Below are 20,111 nucleotides of genomic sequence, written 5' to 3'. Positions count from 1 at the left end.
GCCCTGGAGCAGAAATAAGCAGCCAGGCAGGTAAAGGACAAAATCAGACTTTGTTTATTAAAAAAATACTTTACAGGAAAAAATTCTATGCATTCCGTTGGACTATTTTACAAAGAAATAGCTTAACAGTTTGACACTGGTGTACAGTCAGCTACTGACAGAAATGCACTGCGTTAGAGTATTCACACAGAGGCTCGGGCGCTTCATCGCCGCACTACTCATGGTAAAACCTCTTCGAAACACTTGCTAATGTCAATAAATATACTAAGGCCGCACAAAGCAAACAGTCTTCCAGGCAATTGTACACGTCCTCTGTAGGCAGAGACCTTAGATAAATTAAAACCACAGAAAAAAATCGTAGCTGCCAATCAAAATCAAATTAAATCACAAAAACAGCAATACAGAAGTCTCTTTACATGTTGTACAAAGAAATCAGAAGCATATGTATTTCTCTCAACACTCGGAGTGCCCCGCAGACACCTCCTCAGCCCCTCCGCCATCACCCCGAGGCTGCCACGCGCCGCTGGGGTTTCTCACCAGGCAGCACGAGAACGCACAGGACGAGTTTTTGGGGGAGAGAGGCCACTTTTATGGAGCAGAAACGAGCCTTCCCCTCTCCTCACACCCCTTAACCAAGTACAGGGCTGCCAACACTTAGCACTCCTTGGAAACTACAATTCCAGGGCTTACGCTCGGTTGATTCGGCCCTGAAAATGGCCAGGCCACGCCAGATTAAGGACTTGAGCTCACGCCTGTGGGAAAAGCTCTGACAATTAGCCTTGTCCAGGGGAACTAAACTGTAACATGCAGGAAAACTGACAGAGCACAGTAGAAAGCCCTTCTTCTGTACGGCAAGATCTATACCTGTGAAAAACGTTGATTATTAATCCCCTGAGAACACTTCACCGAGTGTCCCACCTTCCTGGAAGAGAACGTGTCAAGTATCTGCACAAAATGACTTGTAGCATGTCTAAAGGAGAGAGGAAACTGAAGCGAACTGGTATTTCATATATTCAAATTGCATTTTGCTAGTCCACTTCTAGCACAACTGAGCTACTCACCTTTATCCCAAGTGACACTTTTAAACAACAGCACTTCATTTAAAATAGAAACCTCAGCCTGAGTTACGTATCTCGAAGCTGATCACTCTTTATAGACAGAGCGCTTGGTCAATTGGCAGTCGTCCCCAGCATAAAGCAGGAGTGTTTTCTCCTATCAACTGACACACATATCACAGGGCAGAACCTCATAAATGGATAATTGAGGATTTACAGTAACTGACCAGCGCATTCATATTTATGAACTGTTCTGTTTCTATCCAAGTACTACTGAGAACTGTTATAACAACCCATGAAATTTGCCAAAGTTTGATTATCTCATTATGTAGGCTGTTTTATGAAATCTTAGAGAAATTCAAACAGCCAGCAATTTAAGATGAGAGACATTCAGAAATATTTACTTGGACCTACCCAGAGATTTGTTTTGCTCAGCAAACACTAAGTGGCTTGAACTTGTTACTTCATTTCTAAACAGCTATAGCTTATAAAAATCAGTATTCTACATGTCTTGTTCTGGAAAACATTTGCATCTTTCACATCAAGGTGTTGTTCTAATTCTGCTCTGTTTTCAGTCCAACTGAAGCGATCTTGAAGCAATGGCTAGACAGTATAGCGATCAGCTTCATAAGCAATCCCTCTCATACTTTACATCCAGAATTGAGGTGGAGTTTGAAAGCAGGATGTCATTTTGGTTAAAGTGTACCAAAGCTAATGATGTATTTAGGTAACAGATTTTTATAAAGTTTGCTCCTCTCTTCCTCAATCTTCCAAGCATGCTAGAACAGCATCAGCAACATTCAAGTCATTTGAAGATACATTTCTGTATTTAAATCTGGGGTTAGATATTAAGTTAGTAATTGAATGGAACATAAAGAGAGCATGATACTATTGATCATGTCCCTTCATCCAAAGAGGTAAGTCAGAGCATTTTCCAGGTATTCAGGCTGTAGTCACAGATTTCACTAAAGCTACAGTTTTGAAAGCAATGTGAGCCACTGTGGTTTTCTTCCTTTATCCATTTGAAAACATGCTATTAGAATTTACAGAGGACTTCCAAACTGATTCCCTCTTTGTTCTATTTCAACTTTCACTGTAAAACAGACAAGTTGGTGTATGGGGGCTCTTAATCTGTTTATTCTGCCTTTAAAGTTGTGTTTGCAGACTCACTGTAGTATCTGCAGATTTGTCAATTCCTGAGTGATTGTACGCAGTGCTGGCTGTCAAAGAACGGCCACCTTATTGATGTACCTCTACTGACACAACCAAAGAATAGCACATGTGAGAAGTGAAATGGGCACTTGGAAGACTAGCAGACTTTGTAAAAAGGAAAGTACACCCTTGGGTAATACAATCCTTGAATGTGAAGGGTGAACTGAAACCACTATTGCCTGTGAGGAATTTTACTTTGCACAACCCTTAAAGCTATGAAATTCCTCTCAACGTAAAAAGTGGAAAAAACCCACCAGAGAACAGACAGCTCATTTATGAACCAGTCTGGGTCATCTAGAATTTCTGCTAAGATTAAATTACAACCCTGCATGAATCACATTACTTTTCATCATAAAAGCTTTCCATTCTAACACCTTATTTACACAGATTACTAAACAAGTCACTACCACTTCAATCTGTAAATTAGTTTTAAATTGAAATATTTCCTAGTCCTCATTTTTGTACCGAAGACAATACATACATACACATAAGGAGTAATACAGGTTCTAACTAATCACTGCAGTATCTTCTGATGATTATTTTTCTATCAGTTTAAAATAGTGACCTCTACACTGAGGTGCTAATATGTATATAAAAGCCTACACAAACAATATTGCACAAAGTAAGATTTATAATAGAGTAACATATTTTAGAGACCCTTATAAAGAGAAGAGTAACAATTGATATTAAAAAGATGCATCCAGAACTAACACAGCATCTTTGCTTTTGTCTAGTCTAACATAGTGTTTCAAATCTTTCCTACCCCAGTGAGGATTAGAACAAATAAAAGTTATCTGGAAACAGCTTAAGTTGCACCAAAACCCAACTTGTATTCTAAATGTGGGGAGGGGGGAAGGGAGAGGGAGAAAGGGACAGGACTCTTCCTTTTGATGACTGGAAAGGGCAGTAATAAATGGGGTGAGTGAAAGTCAAATACAGATTACACATTAACATCCAGAAATATTGAAATATCGTTTAAAAACTGTCAATAGCTGACACTCTACGCATTTAGCATGTGCCACTGATTTTTCCACAGTACCTGGGCACCCAGAAGCTACACATGGAAAAAGCAGTCCAATGCCGTAATACTTTTTATTGTGAAATAGTTAATACAGAACTTCCTAGAATAAGGACAGCCTTACTGTGTAAGTCAGTTATCAACTCAACGCTATTATATTAAGTGCATCAGTACAAGGGAAAGTGTGGTTCCATTGGACACATTACGACCTGATCAAAACAAGCTGCCAAGTTGGTTAGTATTTTAAAGCCTTAAAGTGCTCAAAGATAGCAGTTTCCTCCACAAGACTACCAATAGGTTCTCTAATTTTGACACTAGTATTAATCACGTTCAGGGAAGATGTATTTTGGAAGCAAAACCCTCCCAAACAGCATAAGCAGTGCTATCAAAAGTGTTAGGTCAGTAAGTCATTGCATTTCAATGGGATCAGACACTTTCTTCAGTTAATTTTACAGATCACCTTTGTAGGAACTGTAAGGAATAGATATCAATTTCTATAGCTTGTATATAAACCCAACTTGTATATAAACCAACATGTCAAGTACAGACTTACCAAAAATTTCACAAATCATCAAAAGTGCTGTGCGCCTTTTTTTTAAGCAATTAAAATGAGATGGGAAAGTCACTTTGCAAGTCTTCTACAAAAGCATCACTTTCTGGTAAAGATTAGAGATAAAGTAAAAGTAGGGAATAACACTGACCAATGTAGTTCAATCATTTTATGTTCCTGGAGGAATTTCATTCTGACTTTGAGGAGATATTCAATATCTCTTTACTTAAACAGAAAGAAGTGGTAGACCACTGTTACAGGTTGTACTAAGGGGTTAAAATACAACTTGAATTTTGCATAATCTGTGTAAAAAAGATATGCTTGACATTTTGGAATGTCACCTTTCTTTATAGAATTATAGGCAAGATTTCTCCAATAAAACATAAGCCAGTTATAAAACTATAACTTCACATCAAAATTTTAAAAAGTTGTTAAAAAATGTTTGATTATATACATATCACACAGAAGAGCCTGCATGATCCTGTGGATTGTGTTGCTGATCAGACTCTATTTTAAAACCTGGAAGGGGCTGGGCCACCTGATCTGGTTGCACAAGTCCTGATATTGAAGAAACAGAGGAGAGCACCCCTGTTGTAAGCTGCATTTCTATACCTGGTTCTTCAGACTCTTTTTTTACACTCACACACTGGGGTTCACCTTCTGACTCTGTCTTTCCAGGAACACTACTGTTCAAGCTTGAATTGCTTTCTGCATTTTCAGAAGTCTCCCCCACAGGGTGATATTGTTTAAGTCTTATGTGCCAGGCTAAGCTGCAGACTGCTGACACTGTTTTGAACTGATGAATGACATTTCTAGGGATGAAGTAGATGTCATTGTCACACAACTGAATTCTAGCATAGCGAATGCCTTCCCGTCTCATTTGGTTTAGTTTGGCTTCATCCACCCATTGAACACACTGAGAGAAGGAAAGATGGTTAAAGTTAGTGGTATATCCTGTTTAGAGTAAACAATTCAGTATCCACCTATTTTCAACATACTTCATGTCTAAATCAGAATGTTTCTGTTTAACAGGTAAAACTTCAAATTTAGATGAGAATTAGACTTTTAAAATATAATTTTTCTAATGTGCACGTTAGGAGAGGACAATGAACAGTTAAGAACATTCTACAGTTACAGTTGAAAACAGTAAGTTCGACATGAGGCTGCATTGTTTTGGCTAACAGGACTGAGCTTAGATGCCTTCACATCCTAAGACAACATCAGTATATTAGAAAAAGCAGAAACAGGCATACATGACTTCTTAATCAACTTCTAATTGTCTCTATTGCACATTATCATGACTCACAGCATAAATCCCAGCTTGGTGGAATGGAAAAGCAGTTGGACTAGACTAGATGATCACTGTAGGACCCTTCCAACTGAACTATTCTATTCTGAAACATAAGAAGGGAAGTTGCCCAAGAGAGCTGTGAACTGAGGGCCACTGAGGATACAAAAGGGCTGGCTATACAGTGAACCTGAAAACTGTCCAAAGCTAATTCCAAAATGCTAAGAATGAGCTGTCACTAGGGAAAATTCAATACCTGTGACACTGGAGGTTCATGCAGGTCCAGCTGAAGCCTCTGCACAACATCAGTGAAATCTTCAGCGTGAAAACAAACCACATCTTTGGTTATACGAGGCTGGTCACTCCTAGAAAAAGATGAGAATTCCAGGAATTTTTAAAGGATTTGAGTTATAGAGAATTGTAGGTCTTTCCAGCAAAATTTTTCATTGAACCAACAACCTACTTCAGTTTTACACGGCACACAAAGTCTCATCGCTTCTCAATACTCTTATTATTTCGAAAAGGAGGTATAGGTCATAGATTTCTCCTTTTTTTTTTTTTCATTTTACTTCTTTCTTGATGCACACACAACAGAAGTGATGTTTTCGTGGACAAATACTATACCGAAGTGTCCGAGAACTAGGTTCAAATTGCCACTATCAAAGTTCTCTGTATGTTCTAGGAACCACAATTTGCCTCTATTCTTCTGATCTATAATAGAGAATTATTCTGTCTAATTAAAGGAAAAATGTAAAGTAATAAAGTAACTCTGAAGCCAAAGCAATGAAGAGCTAGGTTTTATTCAAGGGCTGTGAATCAGAGTAAGGAAGTTCTGGCGCCTTTTATTCATATGAATATCTAACGATATTGCCAATGATGGTATCCAATTTCTACTGTAATTGCTAGAAATAACAGTGATGCAAGTCTAGTTTCTCTGCAAGGTCAACAGCAATGTCCTGGGTACATGAAATGAGAAAGCACTATAGCTGTGAAATTGAGTTCTTAGATTACTGTTACAGAAGTTAGCATTAATATACCTATTCAGGAAAAGACAATCACAGATGATGGTCCAGGCATGGTATCTTAGGCTTATTTTGCATGTCACTAAAATTTTCTGCAAACTGCTTTTACAACTTTTCTACTGCCTGAAGAAGAGGGAAAAATAGTAGGTATACAGCTTGTGTTTTTCCAGCTCTAGACAGCATTTATCTCATTACAGTGTTTAAACCATTTCTTTGACAAGGCTGGTTTTCCAAGGAATTTTCTTTTTTTAAGAGAGAAAGTGTTCAGAATTACCCCATCCTACTAGAATAGTTGCGTTTCAGTGGCACTTACCATTCCCCAAACTGTACAGCCTTCAGAACACCTACAGCAGCTGTACTCTGCCAGTCAAACCCTTGACCCACATGATCAGCGTGAGCTCTTGTTCTGTCTTCAAACAGAACTTCACGGGGCTCACTGGTCCGAGGTAGGTACTGGAGATTCTTTATTTCGTTCATCGACCTACAACACGACAAAAAAGACATGCTAAAAAACATTTCAGACTAGTCAAAATTAAACACTTGTATTAAAATAATCTTAAAATGTTGTGTGCTGCAGGCTTCAAAATCAAAGACCAAAGCACTTCCCTCTGATTTCTTCTAGGCGTCTATTCGACAAAAGATGGAAACAAATACAGCAAAGTACAATTCAGGTTATGAGGTCAAACTTTATAAAACAAATCCTATCACCAAAAAAAATTTTCTGTTCACTTGTGCTGAAAGAATTCTCCTAGGCATTTAATGGTATGTGAAATAGAGCTATTTTAGTAAGATACTGAAGTTTAGTTATTTGGGAGTCCGTCCAAAAATTCTGCTTGAAATTACAATTAAAATATGCTTTCAATTCTTTATCTCCTAAAATTTGTTCTACAGCATACTCTGAGAAAGACAGTAAGTACATACGTATACCACAATATTTCCTGAGAAGGCAGACTGTATTACAAGTGCTTTACCACTAACATTTAAACGTGACATTAACAGTTTAAGGATCTCTGCTCTTTTAGAGCATTTCACCTGCCCCCCACCACCAAATTAGTTCTTTCCACAGAAATAAGATGAATAAAAGAAGTCTCCTGAAGGATAATAAAAAGAGGTTTCAATCTAGGACATATTACTATGAAAAGTGGTGAAATAAAATAACCATCACAAATAACATATTTGGCTTATCCACTGAGCCAATTTGAAACAGAAATTAAAAACTTAAATCTGTGAATCAGCCTTCTGAAGAACTAGTTACACATAAAGTACTTAAGTTTTGTTCTCAAATCTAACACAGGCATAACTGCAATGTTTTACCTTTAATAACGGAAAGGAAAACAAAACATTACCGGCGCCGTTTGAATGGCGATTTTGGCATATCAGCTGTTGGGATCATCTGCTCTCCTGGTCTCACCCACATTATGGGACCATCATCACTTTGTGACCTGCACTGAAGTCTGAGACTAGAAAGAGTACCCCAGGGCAAAGTCATCTAAAAGAAAACAAAAACAAAACAACCCACAAAACACACATAACACAAAACACTGGGTGAGATAGAAAAGTTAAATGATGCCTTTGGTAAAACTGGTTCAAATTTGCTGTCAAAAGAATTGCATAGAAACTAAAATAAGTTTGAGAGGTAAAATGTATTCCAAGCTAACTTTATTGAACTTAGTTTATAGGACGTAGATGATTATGTTGTGCATACATATGATAAACTGTATTCAATTTTTTAGTTATTTACACAACTGTAGCTACCTAATTCAGTACCTTTTGTTTGGACACAGGAAAGAACATACCTCAGTAGCCTAAATAGCATATCAATAGAGAAAATACTTTATGGTTTCTAATTACTTAGGAAAAAATGAAACGTAGTAAATGTTTAATTATCTATAGTGCTTTAAACAAAACACCACAAGTTACTGCTTACTCTGAGAAATGGGGATTCTTCTAACATATCTAGAAATTCTGGGAAGTAGTCCCCAACTTCTTCGTCCACTGCTCCAACAAGACTGATCTGCCGCATTGGTCCTGCTCTGTAGGTTCCACAGCAGTACGTTCGATTGACCTGAGTGGCAGAAAGGAAAACACAATACCACCACAGCTTTAGTTCTGTTACAAGAGATTAAAATTGATTAATATAATACACTAGACCACAGATGAGATGAATCTTGGACTCATCTACACAACTTATCTACATCTATTTCATTAGAGATGCCTTTGAGAATATGCACAGAGTCCGACCACTTAGAACAGATGCCCATAGGATATCCCAAAAGAACTCCTGTCTGTATTACTGATAGAAAATACTTGTAAAGTTTGAATAATAGTAAGTTAGTATTTGACTAATTCAGGAACAATTCAACACTTCCAGGCTGACTTGAGAAATCCATCACACAAAGTTTCATTGTAACTCAGTCTTTCACCAGCAAACTTAAAGTCTCTACTAATTTGTGCAGTTGACTGTTGCTTCTACATTTCAAACTGTATGCTATTGAAATATATGTGCTTTCTTCATTTCAGTCATGTCCTAAAGGTCTTTTCCCTATGACCGTAATGAAAAATTGAGGTGTCCTTCATGCAGCAGTTCTGATAATATTGCTACAGTGTACACAAAAATTTGCACAAAAAATTGAGGAAATGAGAGGTCTAGCTAGAAATCCAGTGTCCATGTACAACAATTTTAGGATTACCATTTGCAATATAACCTGCTGACACTGCTGTGGCCAGAAACACTTTAATCTCACTTATAGCTTTTTGACGTTCTCTGTAACACAGACTGTCCCACTTTCCCAGGTCATCTGGAAACTTTTCTTGCCAATTTTCTGTTCCCAGAGGAGAACCACTGACAAGACTCCAGTGTTCTCTAGTCTCATCCTATGGACTTCAGCTATAACATGCCATATGGCCACAGAGTCGGTTGTACGTAGATGCTGCACCTATTCAATCTTAAAAGATCAGAAATTCTGCCATAATTAGTCTGCTTTGCATACTTGATTTGTCTAAGCCCCAACCTTCCATCACTCTTCAACAGCCTCTATACATTCATCAAGTGGTTCTAGTGGTGAAAAACTACAGCCAGTCTCCATGGCTAAGTGGTGGGACAGGTACGAAGGACAGAAGGTTTATAGCCATGTTCAGAAAGCGTAATACCTTTTCTAAGTATGCAGGAGCTTAGTTTTAAGTTTTTTAGTTTTAAGTTTTGCAGTTTAGCCAACAAAACAGATGTAGTTAAACTACTCCATGAAGTTGTTAAAGGTAAATTAGGAGACTAATAAAGCAAGAGTTAGTTACTGCTGCAATTTTATCCTCTAGCAGCAACCACAGATATTTAGCTTCTTAATTATAGGAGTTTAGCTTACTCCTATTTCCAGAGTCTTCCCTTCTTGAGCTTTGTATATATGCAGTTAGCAGTTCTGCATTGATTGCACACACATTTTAATTAAAAACTAAGTCAGAGCCAAAAACAACTTCACATACAGCTTTATTCCTCAGCCCTAAGCCAACTACTGCACCCCATCACCTCTACCTGCATGTGTAGAAGTTTATATCTTAAGTCACTCACAGAACTTCTGCTTGAAGTCCATCAAGACCAGCAGCAGCTGCTGAATGCACGCATACGAACTTTCTGGGTTTGACAATACAGATTTTATGAACCAGACACTATCTTCAGAGGCTGTTAATTCTTCTTGGCTGTTGCCCTAAGAGAAAGTTAAGTCTCCAAATCCTATTAGAACATTACTGGTAAAGGTTCATATCTAACATCAGTAAAGTGGAACGATTTCACCAGCTAGCTAGAATTAAATTCAAAGCAGTAGTATTGGAAAACCATAGCATTAATCTAGTTCTGTGCACCTACAGGAGAACTAAGGGCTGAAATGTTCTTGTCCTTAAGCTAGTTAAACTCAACTGCTTGGTACTATTAAAGCAAGTGGAAACAGACTACTTCCAGATGAGATTTGTTCTATTGAAGCCACCTGTTGAGATTCACTAGTATTTCACAGGTGTTTGTCACAAGTTAAAATGAATTGCAGTTTTTCCTTATAATGTTTTCAAAGGTAATAAAAAACTTTAAGCTTTAACATTGTTTTTTTTAATGCACTGGAATCCAATGAAAAAAACAGAAAAGAATAAGAGCTATAAAGGAGACACTAGAAATACTTTAAGGAAATCTTGGATTTCAATGTTTTCCCAGTTTTTAATAGAACTTAAAGAAATATATACACTTCAGAATTAAAATCAGGACATGTTTACACTGAAAATATGTATCAACTCATGGCAATCCCCAGCAGGCTGTAGTATTCATCTCAAGCCAATCCCAGGGGAAGTAGTCTACTAGTTTAATATGCTGTAAAAAATTATTTCACATAGTTTCTCTCTCATCCTTAATTCCTCCAGAGCAGCACAAATACTAATACCACTGCTTAGGCTAGCAGTCTCAAGAATACAGAGTATGCTGAGACCTGGTGTGTAATAACAAGCATATTCATGACCATCTAAAAGAACAGGCATCTTACTCATGGGACACTAAACCACCCAACTGTGAAGGAAGACCAAGCAATCTGCTTGCTGCACCTTCTTGCAAACTACTTTGACCTTTCATTTGCCAAGTGCTCTAGATGCACTCTTAACAGCTATATTAATTTCACAGCCATATTCTGCACCCCTCTTCAAGTAAGAAAGACAAGACTATGAAATACCTGAAGTGACTTTGTTATATCCACTAGGACCTTTCTAAAAATTTCTTATTTTTGTTTAAAGCTCAATTCTTGTTTTAGCCTGGGTCATTCCAGTTTACATGGCTGTCAGAAGTTAATAACTTATTACCACAGCACCATCATTGCTATAATTTGTTCACTATGCTTCTTTAAAAACATTACTGGATAATATGAGTACTAACTGCCACTAAGTACATGATCTGATCCATACAATCTTTACTGCTGTAAAAGGACCATTGGGCTAGTAAGACCACTCAGGTGTCCTGTGCCCTTTCAAAATGCCAAACAGCTGTCACTACCATACATATCCCCTAGACCATACAGAATCACACTAAAAGTGAAGTTACAGGCATTTTTAAACTTAGCTCTTCAGTATTCATGTAGACATTTTATAGCAGCTGAATGATGTGCCCATCAGTGTTTCACATATAAGTGAGAACAGAAGTAGACAGCATCATCCTGTGGAAGTTACAGATCTGGTATTTGCATGTTACCGAGATAAATCAGACCCTTGCCTCATGAAGGGTTAAGCAAGCAGTATACCTCTGTAGGTTAGGAAGAGGACATAGAGATGAGGCACATTTGAGACAAATGAGGTTACATTTCAGAAGTTTCTCTCTAGTTTCAGGAAAAGCATGAATCAGTTGTCAGTGACAATATTTTAATATGTTAAATCAGATACAAAACCAACCACACAAACACTTTACTACAAGGAAGAAAGCAAGAATACAAGCAGCTTTACTATTTACAACAGAAAGAAGAAGGGAGGACAGTGTGACATGCCATTACAGCAAGGGTTATGTGTTTGACTAAAACCTGACAGGTATTTCAGTAAGACCATTGGGCATTATTTATATATTTATATATAAGTGATAAACCAAATTAAGCTTGCAGTACAGATGCACAATCTCTCTATTTTATACTTTGACAGCTTCTGCTAAAAAATAAGAAATTGCCCTTCCAGAATAAGAGACCTTTTTCCAGGAGTAAGAAAAGTTAAGATTGGATGGACAACCAAACAGTGATATGATTCATTAACCAAAGTTGTCAGGAATAGAGTAACCTTTTCTGACAGTACATTGCAGGAGTAGTAAAACTTACCCTATTATCACCTGTGGGCTGCTTCTCCCACCTTCTTCCCAGAAGCAATAACAGCTTATGCAAAACGTACTTCCCTCAACTCTTTCCTGGCCTGTTCCCAGAACCCCCACTCCTTTGTGATTTTAACTGTTCTTTGGACCATATAGAGAACTGATCAGGCAGTTGATCAGTTTCCTCGGGGGGGGGGGGGGGGGGCAGGAGTGGTTTTTCAAGTCTAGATATATTCCAATTCACAGAGTAGACCTAGAAGCAGTTGTACTGAAACAACTGACAGGGAAAGTAAGAGTTCATTCTAGCTGCACTGCTAAGAACTTTCAAATTGAAGTATGCTCTTATGCGAAGAAAGCTTACAAATTACTTACTGTTCAGTGATTTGAGTCTTGAAAGCTCTTAATCCAAGCAAATAGCTCCAAACTAAAGCTTCACTTTAGTACTAAGGTATTAGAACAAATGAGCCAGAGCCAATGCAAGCAAAAAAATCCAGAGAACACTGAAGCGTAATTATTTTAATATATAGAAACCAAACAGTTATACTACAAATACACATTGGAGTGCCTTGTTATAAACATTCAACTTACATTGTCCTCACTGCCCTGACTACAAAGGAATTCACCTTGCAAGGGAGTTAATTATCACTAGATTTTTATGAATTCTTCCAGATTAAAGTCCTTATTTTGAACTAAAGACACTTCCTACTAAAATTCAGTTTGTCTGAAAAAGTACACAAAACAGCTCAATATTGTACAAGTTAAAGGTCACATTAACTTTCAGGTAACTTGCAGTTTACAGATCAAATTTTGATTTCTTGACACCAAGTCTCCAGGACTTGAAACTTTCTAACACTCAAAATCCCCTTGCCACAGTATGGTTCAGTACAGCAAACAAATTCATGCATACCAAAGGTTCAACCTAGAACAGAGGTGACTTTTAACTGTGTATCTTCAATTAAAAATAATATCAGTATTACAGCATGCAATACTGTAACATGCTTATCTGCTAAGGCATAACTACAAAGTGCTTTTGTATTGTACAATTTCTCATACAGGAAGGTCCAAAAGCGAAGCTTAGCCAGTCTATTTATTCCTCAAGAGTGCTGCCAAGGAATAGCAATAAAATAGCCACTCATCCTCCCTGTGCTCTCTTAAGCAGTGCATTTTACCCTTCTCTATTTAAAGATAAGCTAGCTTTTTGCAAGCTAGTTTTAGCAGCATGCAGGAACCACAGTTGAATCCACCATCAATTTAAATCCATCTCCTTAAACTAGATACTTTACCATCATCTATATTCTCTGAAGAGTCCCATTTCAGCTGTCTTAAGAGTTGTGACAACTATACTACTATACGCTGAGCAACCATAGAGAAGTAAGAGCCACACCAACGTACTTCAGCCAGAGAGCATTAACCAGGTCATGCTAAAGCTGGGTTTAGAAAGCTGTTTTAGACCAACTGAACCTTATGTCATGAATCCATCAAGTTTAGACAGTACTTAAAATAGAATTAATTGAAATACCAGCACAGACTATAACCCAGTGAAGCCTCTCGTTTGTTACCATACATTCCCCACATGTATTTATAGTATAAGCTATTCATGTTCACAAGATGGGGACATTTACCAAGAAAAAGCATAACTGTTAAATATCCAATTGACACTGTTCAGCCATTTTAGGGGGTCATCACACGTACTCAGAGTAAATTAGAATGTAATCATGATGTCAAAGAACATAGATAAATCACTAATACGGAAGACTTTAAAACCTAACCTGTGGACAAGTTTCACATCTGCAGAACACAGGTGTGTACTGTGCAGAAGCGTTCTTGCTGACAGCAGCAGTTTGTATGCTCATCAGACAGACTGGGTTTGGAGTACTATGCACTCTGATGCAGCTCTGTCAGCGCAAAGAATTACTTAAACCAAGAAATAGAAGCTGGTTTAAAGTAAGTGCTGCAGCAGCTATTCATTGTCAAACAAATTCATACGCTAAGTGTCAGAATTACCAATTTAATGGTATCTATGATAAATGCTGGAAAGTATTCAGAGACTTCATAAGGTTGTGGTAACTTTCTGTAAAGCAGTAACTGCTTTTCCAATGCAAATCTTGATTATAAGCATTTGGTAAACTCTGGAGAAATCCAGATAACGCATCCACAAGCACTACTATTTCAAAATCTGTTACTAAAGAAGGTCTGTTCCAATAGTACTGAAGTGCACACCACTACAGAATTTCAGGGTTTTCCTTCCAACAGGTGAACCACTAAAAGTAATTAAGACCTTGAATAAAGACTTCAAAAGTAATCAGCAGTTTGAATCTGTCCTCAGACTATACTAAGCAGGAATAGGTTTTATTCCAACTGAAACAGATTTATCTAAACTGTAATGTTGCGCTATGTTCATAGATACTTCTAAGCTTGATCACAAGAGTCAAATGCAAGGGTTTTTCATACGTGAATCTTGAAATTGGCTTAGTTATTACTGTTGCATCCATTTAAGTTACATGGAGATAGTTTGAGAATTTAAGATAGTTCAAGCCTACTATAAAAATCAAGGTAGTATTTAAAATTAAAGCCTTTTTCAAATGCACTTAAGATATTCTAAACACCTCTGAAGTTGGAAAGTTTAAACACCCAACATCAGCTACTGATAGAATTAAGATGTTAAAAAAAACTTATTTGTTGTGAATGATATACTGAAACCTGAAAAGAAACATCATTGCAAAAAAACAACCTAGATCCATTGAATAGAAAAAACAGTGTATTTGCAATCTGTACAACTCTTAATACAGACCTGCCTATTGTTTTGAACAATTTCAGTGTTCTCCCAAGTTTAGAAGATAGTTTAGACTGAAAGTCTGCAAGATCAGTGCAGATCTTTCTACAGGTCACAGTTCAGTGTCTGAAATATGATTCACCAACTACCAGTGGGCACAAAAGAGCTTTAAGCAGAAAGAGGAATAAACAGCACAGTAACAGTAGTCCCAACATCCATCTTTTTTCATCTGCAAAAAACAAAATATTTGTGCCTCACCTATTTTATGCCATCCCTGCTCTGGATTAATGAGATTAATCAAATCTAAGTGTTGTGCAACTTTTATGCTTTTAAACAGTTCTTACCTGAGAGTGAAAATTTGAAATTGTTGTTGTTTCAATGTCCTTCTTGCCCAAAATTTCCATTTTCACTGGAGTGTTAGGAAAGTTAAAAGCAAAGTAATCCAGGAAGTCTGGTAAATAAGCAGCTGCTCCATGTACTATGGCTAAAGCATAGTAAGCTGCATTTTTATCATTTTCACTGAATGACAACGCAAGAAACTCTTCTGCAAATCTCTCCATCTCCACTGGAGACAAAAATGAGAGTTCATCCATGTAAGCATGAAGGACCAGAGCACCACCATTGGACTGATGTTCTTCATGAATGAAGTTACTAAATTTAGTGCCAGTTTTCAAGAAGCTGCTGCGAACAGAATGCTCCTGGTGTGTCACAAATGGTGTTTGTACTCCCTGGGGTATTCGATATTCCTGCATACCCAAATTCAGTCTGCAGAGTTGTTCATCCTTCAGATACCTGAAGGATTCCTTGTTCATTTCTAAGTTATCACACTGTCCTTGAGACAGAGTCTCTTTGTCAATTCGAGTGAGTCCAGCACACACCGTCTGCACTTCTTTGTTGTACATCTTCAGGCGTTTTCCCCTCATATCTTCCCGGTGTTTCTTTTTCTTTTTTTTCTTTATCTTCTTCATAATAAGACTGTCAGCTCGCTGGGTTTTGCCATTTTCATCTGGAGTTTCTGCCAGCAACAACAGAGATAAGATCAGAGTTCCGCAGTTGCAGCATATTCACCCAAAAAGAATTAAGACCTCTCACTTGCTAAAGCTATCTATTCCCAGGAAGACTGACCAATAGTAATACCTGGACTTTTGACTTACAAGACTTAATTATACAATAAAAAATGCAGTACATCTAGTTATTATGCAAAGAAAGCCTTGAATTAAGGAAAACTCCCAAAACTCAAGCTTAATATTTTAGAAATATTTCCACTTTTTAATAGATTTATTAGAATACCTTTAAAAAGGAGTCCACATTTCAGAACATCTATAATTAAGTACATTAATAACTTCTGACATTCAAGGCAGTGCCATGGAGCAGAAGAGGATAAACAAGTATGCATAACATTTAAACATTAAGACTTTCATGACAGAACACTTCCCTGATTTTGGATACACAATATAGAAGCAAAACAGAGTGCAGCTGAAGAGATACAAGCATTATTGACATTTAGAGATAAAACCACTTTAAGCAGTTAGTTTTCCGGCCAAAAAAAAAAAAAGAATCCTAGGCTGCTGATCTTTTGTATTAAAGGATCCAAATCATCACATCCACATCTTCAGCTATCTTTTGCTAGTCTTACAGTTAACCATTCAGCTAATTCAGAGCTAGAAATTAAGAGGTTGTTGTTTGTTTCTTGGGTTTTTTAAAGTTAATCAACCTGCAAAAGGCTAAAGGCTGAGAGATAAAATATGAAGAAGTAGTTCTGTTAGGCAAAATGTAATAGTTTAATTGCTCATCTTTTAGGAATAAAAACTAATTCAAGTAATATTTTAGCAAGTGACAATGGTAGTCAGAAAACTGTTAAAAAACTCAATTGCCAAGACAAGATTTTAATCTGCCTAAATCAAAGAATTATTTCATGCCAACAACGCACCTAAACTTCCAAGAGCCATATTACCAGGATAGCTATGGGGATCAGAACAATCTGCTGCTGAAGGTAACATCTGACTAGAAGATGCAGCAGCTAAAGTTTTTCAGTTTCCACAGCCCATGGCTTTGTGCTAACAAAATTTCCTTTCTTGGCCTGCTAAGCTATCAAATTTGTATTCCCTCTTTATTCTCTTGCAGCACTTGAAGAAAAAAAACATGTTACACTGATCTATGAGAATAGGTGTAATGATAAATACATCCAGCTTCAAGTTATTCAGTCTAACCACGGTATTTAACTATATCATTACTCATTTGGTCTCAGCGCTCTTTAGTAAAGATGGTTGACCTTCGTAACAGCCTGGTGTAATGAACAGAATTACTCATGAAGCAAAGAAAGAGTTGATTGCTTAATACTAACTTCATACAATTGTCTTAGGACCTGAAATACAAGTTTTCACAGTACTGCTGCTAGCCTTTACAAACAGCAAATGCCCTTATTTTTATATTATAGCTAGGGAAACCAGGAAAAGAAATGCAGTATCACTTGTTTTGGTAAGTCAACTGAAACAGTTCTCGGAATAAGCTTTTCTGGAAGTCTCAGAAGTTAAGTGTGCATAAGCTTACTCAATCACTAAGCTCTCAAGTATAGATACTGCTTTACTAACTGTAATGAACATACTAATCACACAAAAGATCTTTGTTCTGGTGGGACCAGAGATTCCAAGCTGAAACTAAACAAGAAGTTCATGCCACCACTGAGCTGTTGGGAATACTTCCCTGTAGATGTTCCGAAGTTAATTTTTGGTTGTTAAAGGTGTCTTATTTTAAGCATTTCTAATTTTAGGTATAGTTTCAAAACCTCAGACATGCACTGGTTTTAATTCAAAGTATCTTCCTGTTTGAAGATATTCCCTAATAACAGAGATACAGCTAGCACTCTGCATTTTGGAACTTCCAGTGAACACTGGTCTATTTTCAGGATAAAAGCTATCCTGACCACTGCTGTATCCACTGAACACAGCAGAGTCCCACTACTACAGCGAGAGCAACCTCTGTATTACGTGAGCCTAGACAATGACATTATGGCAATGCCTGACAATCTTGAAGGAAATATAGTTTTAATTATTCCTTTAAATAAATGGAAAGCCTCCAGTACCTCAAACACAAAGAAAGCTATAGCCAGGCCATCAAACTGTGGACTCCCACAGTGAGGTAGAATAACAGCAGTGCCAGTAACTCAGCTAGTCTAAAGCTATTAGACATCACGTAACTGAACACACTAGTATCACTTTTAAAAAGCAAAAACAGGGGAGATGTTCACTGTCACCTGTGGCCAAAGATAAGAATAGTAGAGTCAAAGAAATAGGTGGTTTAGATTATAAATAGAAATAAAATCTGATAGAGAAGGACAGCAAAAGAAATCCAGCTACATCCTGAAACCCACTACATACGCAGTCTAGGACAAGTAGTGAAGAGCTTCAGACTTCCAGTTAGCAAACAGCTTTCCTCTGCAAATCTGGACTTCAGATGGTAATTTTAACAGTATTTAAGCCCTCATTAAGAGAGGGCCTCATGCATTTACTGGGTTAGGACTGACATACAGTGACACTCCCAGTCTACCAAGACATACTACTTCTGTAGTTTTATCAACATTTATCAAGCTAATGTTTGAAATTTACAGCCCAGGAGCTTTTATAGTCATTATTCACAGTGGTTTAGAAGCATTAAACAATAGCAAAGAGTCTCTCCCCATAATAGTTTTGCCCATTCTTAAGACAGTACTATCTAGAGTTTACAAAAGTTAACTCTGTAGTGTAAGTGTGTGCATCTTTGGTTTCTTTGGCACAATACCTTCACATATACTCCTGAAGTACAATTCACAACGTAATATCTTTACTACGGCAGCATTTGCAATTGCTTTTCACCTATGTTGCCCTCACCAAGTAGCTTTTTACTATCATAAATTCGTAAACAGAACCAAAATAGTCATTTGTACTGTTTAAAAAAAAAAATTAAAAAAAAAGAAGAGACGACGACACCACCACCCCCCCGTCCAGTTTTGGCCTTCCTGTCAGAGAAATTGCAGGGCATTTATTTTTTAAAAAAACAACAAACAAACAAAAACCACAAACCCACACCAACAAAAAAACCCAAACAACAGCAGCTTCTCAGTTCTAGCGTATGTTAAAGCAAGCACAGTAGGAAGAAAGCTTTGCTATCCAAGCACTTGCACATTGAACCCGCGACGAGGGCGATGCTGAACAGCAGCACGACTAAGAGCAGCAGCACCAGAGCGCCCGTTCCGGGCACGGAGAGCCCGCGGCTCCGGTCTCTCGGCCACACGCCGCCGGGCTCCGCGCTCCCTCCCGAAGCGACAGGAGCGCCGTGCCCCGCCGCGGCAGGGAAGAGCGACAAGGGCTACTGAAGCCACGGTCCGCTCGCACACCTCCACACGCGGCCACGCTCGGGGCTCCGGGAGCGGCGAGCATTCTTCTCCGCTCCCGCCTTCGCCCCGGCGGGCGAGGCCGAGCCCCAGCCGCGGCTCCGCCGCCGCCGAGCCCGGCCGGCCCAGGAAGGCGGCGGGCGAGGCCGCCGCCGCGGGACGCGGCGGGCGGGCTCCGCCGGGCTGCCGGGGGCGAGATCCGCACCGGCCGAGCGACCGCCGGGCGCCCAAGGCGGGCGCCGAGCCGGTCAGCCGCGCCGCCGCCCCGCCGCTCCCTCCCCCCCACCTCCGCCGCCCCGCGCCTCACCTCGCTTGCTGGGCCGCCCGGCTGCCCCGTCCGCGGGGCTGCCCCGCCTCGCCTTCTGCGGCTGCCCGGCGGCCAGGCGGCCGGGCTCGGGGCCGGCGGCCGGGCGATGCCGGTGGTGGTGGTGGCGGCGCTCCTCGAGCGCGGCGGGCGGCGGCAGGCTGAGCGGGGAGAAGGTGAAGAGCCCGGCGGCGGCGGGCAGGCCGGGCAGGGCGGCCGGGGGCAGCGGCTCCGCCGGGCCGGGCCCCGCCAGCAGCTGCTGGCTCAGCCGGGCCCGCTTGCCGCCCGCCGCCTCGCCGGGGGGGCCCCGCCGCCGCCGCCCGCCGCCGCCGCGAGGCCGGCCGGGCCGGTCCCCCGAGGGGAGCGGGGGCGGCTCCTCCGGGGCCCGGGACACTGCGCGCACCGCAGCGACCTGCGCAGCCATTTCACAGTCTCCCTCACACACATTTAAATGGCCCGAGCGCCAGGCGGCACTGCGCAGGCGCCGCGCGGCGCCCCCTGGGAGATGTAGTTCGCGGCGGCGCGCCGGGAAGTGTAGTCCGCCCGCGGGCGCATGCGCGGGGCCGCGGCAGGGCCGGCCGAGGCGGCGGGCGGCGCGGGGAGCGGGTCACGTGGGCCGGCGGGGGCGCGGGAAAGCTCTGGGTCACCCCAGATCCGCGACTGCGTCATCGCGGGGGTGGGCGGGGAGACGGCGAGCCGAGCGCGGACCCGTCA

At 40.0% G+C, this 20,111-nt stretch overlaps 1 protein-coding gene across 1 annotated transcript; it reads right to left on the bottom strand.

Annotated features, from left to right (window-relative positions):
• Positions 1-27: 27 nt before the first annotated feature.
• On the bottom strand, positions 28-19,828 carry RSBN1 (round spermatid basic protein 1). The gene is made up of 7 exons (XM_075055780.1): positions 19,401-19,828; positions 15,069-15,739; positions 8,073-8,210; positions 7,492-7,634; positions 6,459-6,626; positions 5,380-5,488; positions 28-4,751 (listed from the first exon to the last, which is right to left on the bottom strand). The coding sequence occupies exons 1-7, from the start codon at positions 19,819-19,821 to the stop codon at positions 4,293-4,295; spliced, it is 2,109 nt and encodes a 702-aa protein (XP_074911881.1). The 5' UTR covers positions 19,822-19,828; the 3' UTR covers positions 28-4,292.
• Between the last annotated feature and the right edge of the window lie 283 nt (positions 19,829-20,111).

This window comes from Buteo buteo, chromosome 23, assembly GCF_964188355.1.
Source record: "Buteo buteo chromosome 23, bButBut1.hap1.1, whole genome shotgun sequence".
Taxonomy (NCBI): Eukaryota; Metazoa; Chordata; class Aves; order Accipitriformes; family Accipitridae; genus Buteo; species Buteo buteo.
Note: the sequence above shows the minus strand (reverse complement) of the source record. Positions and strands in the feature narration are given on the sequence as shown.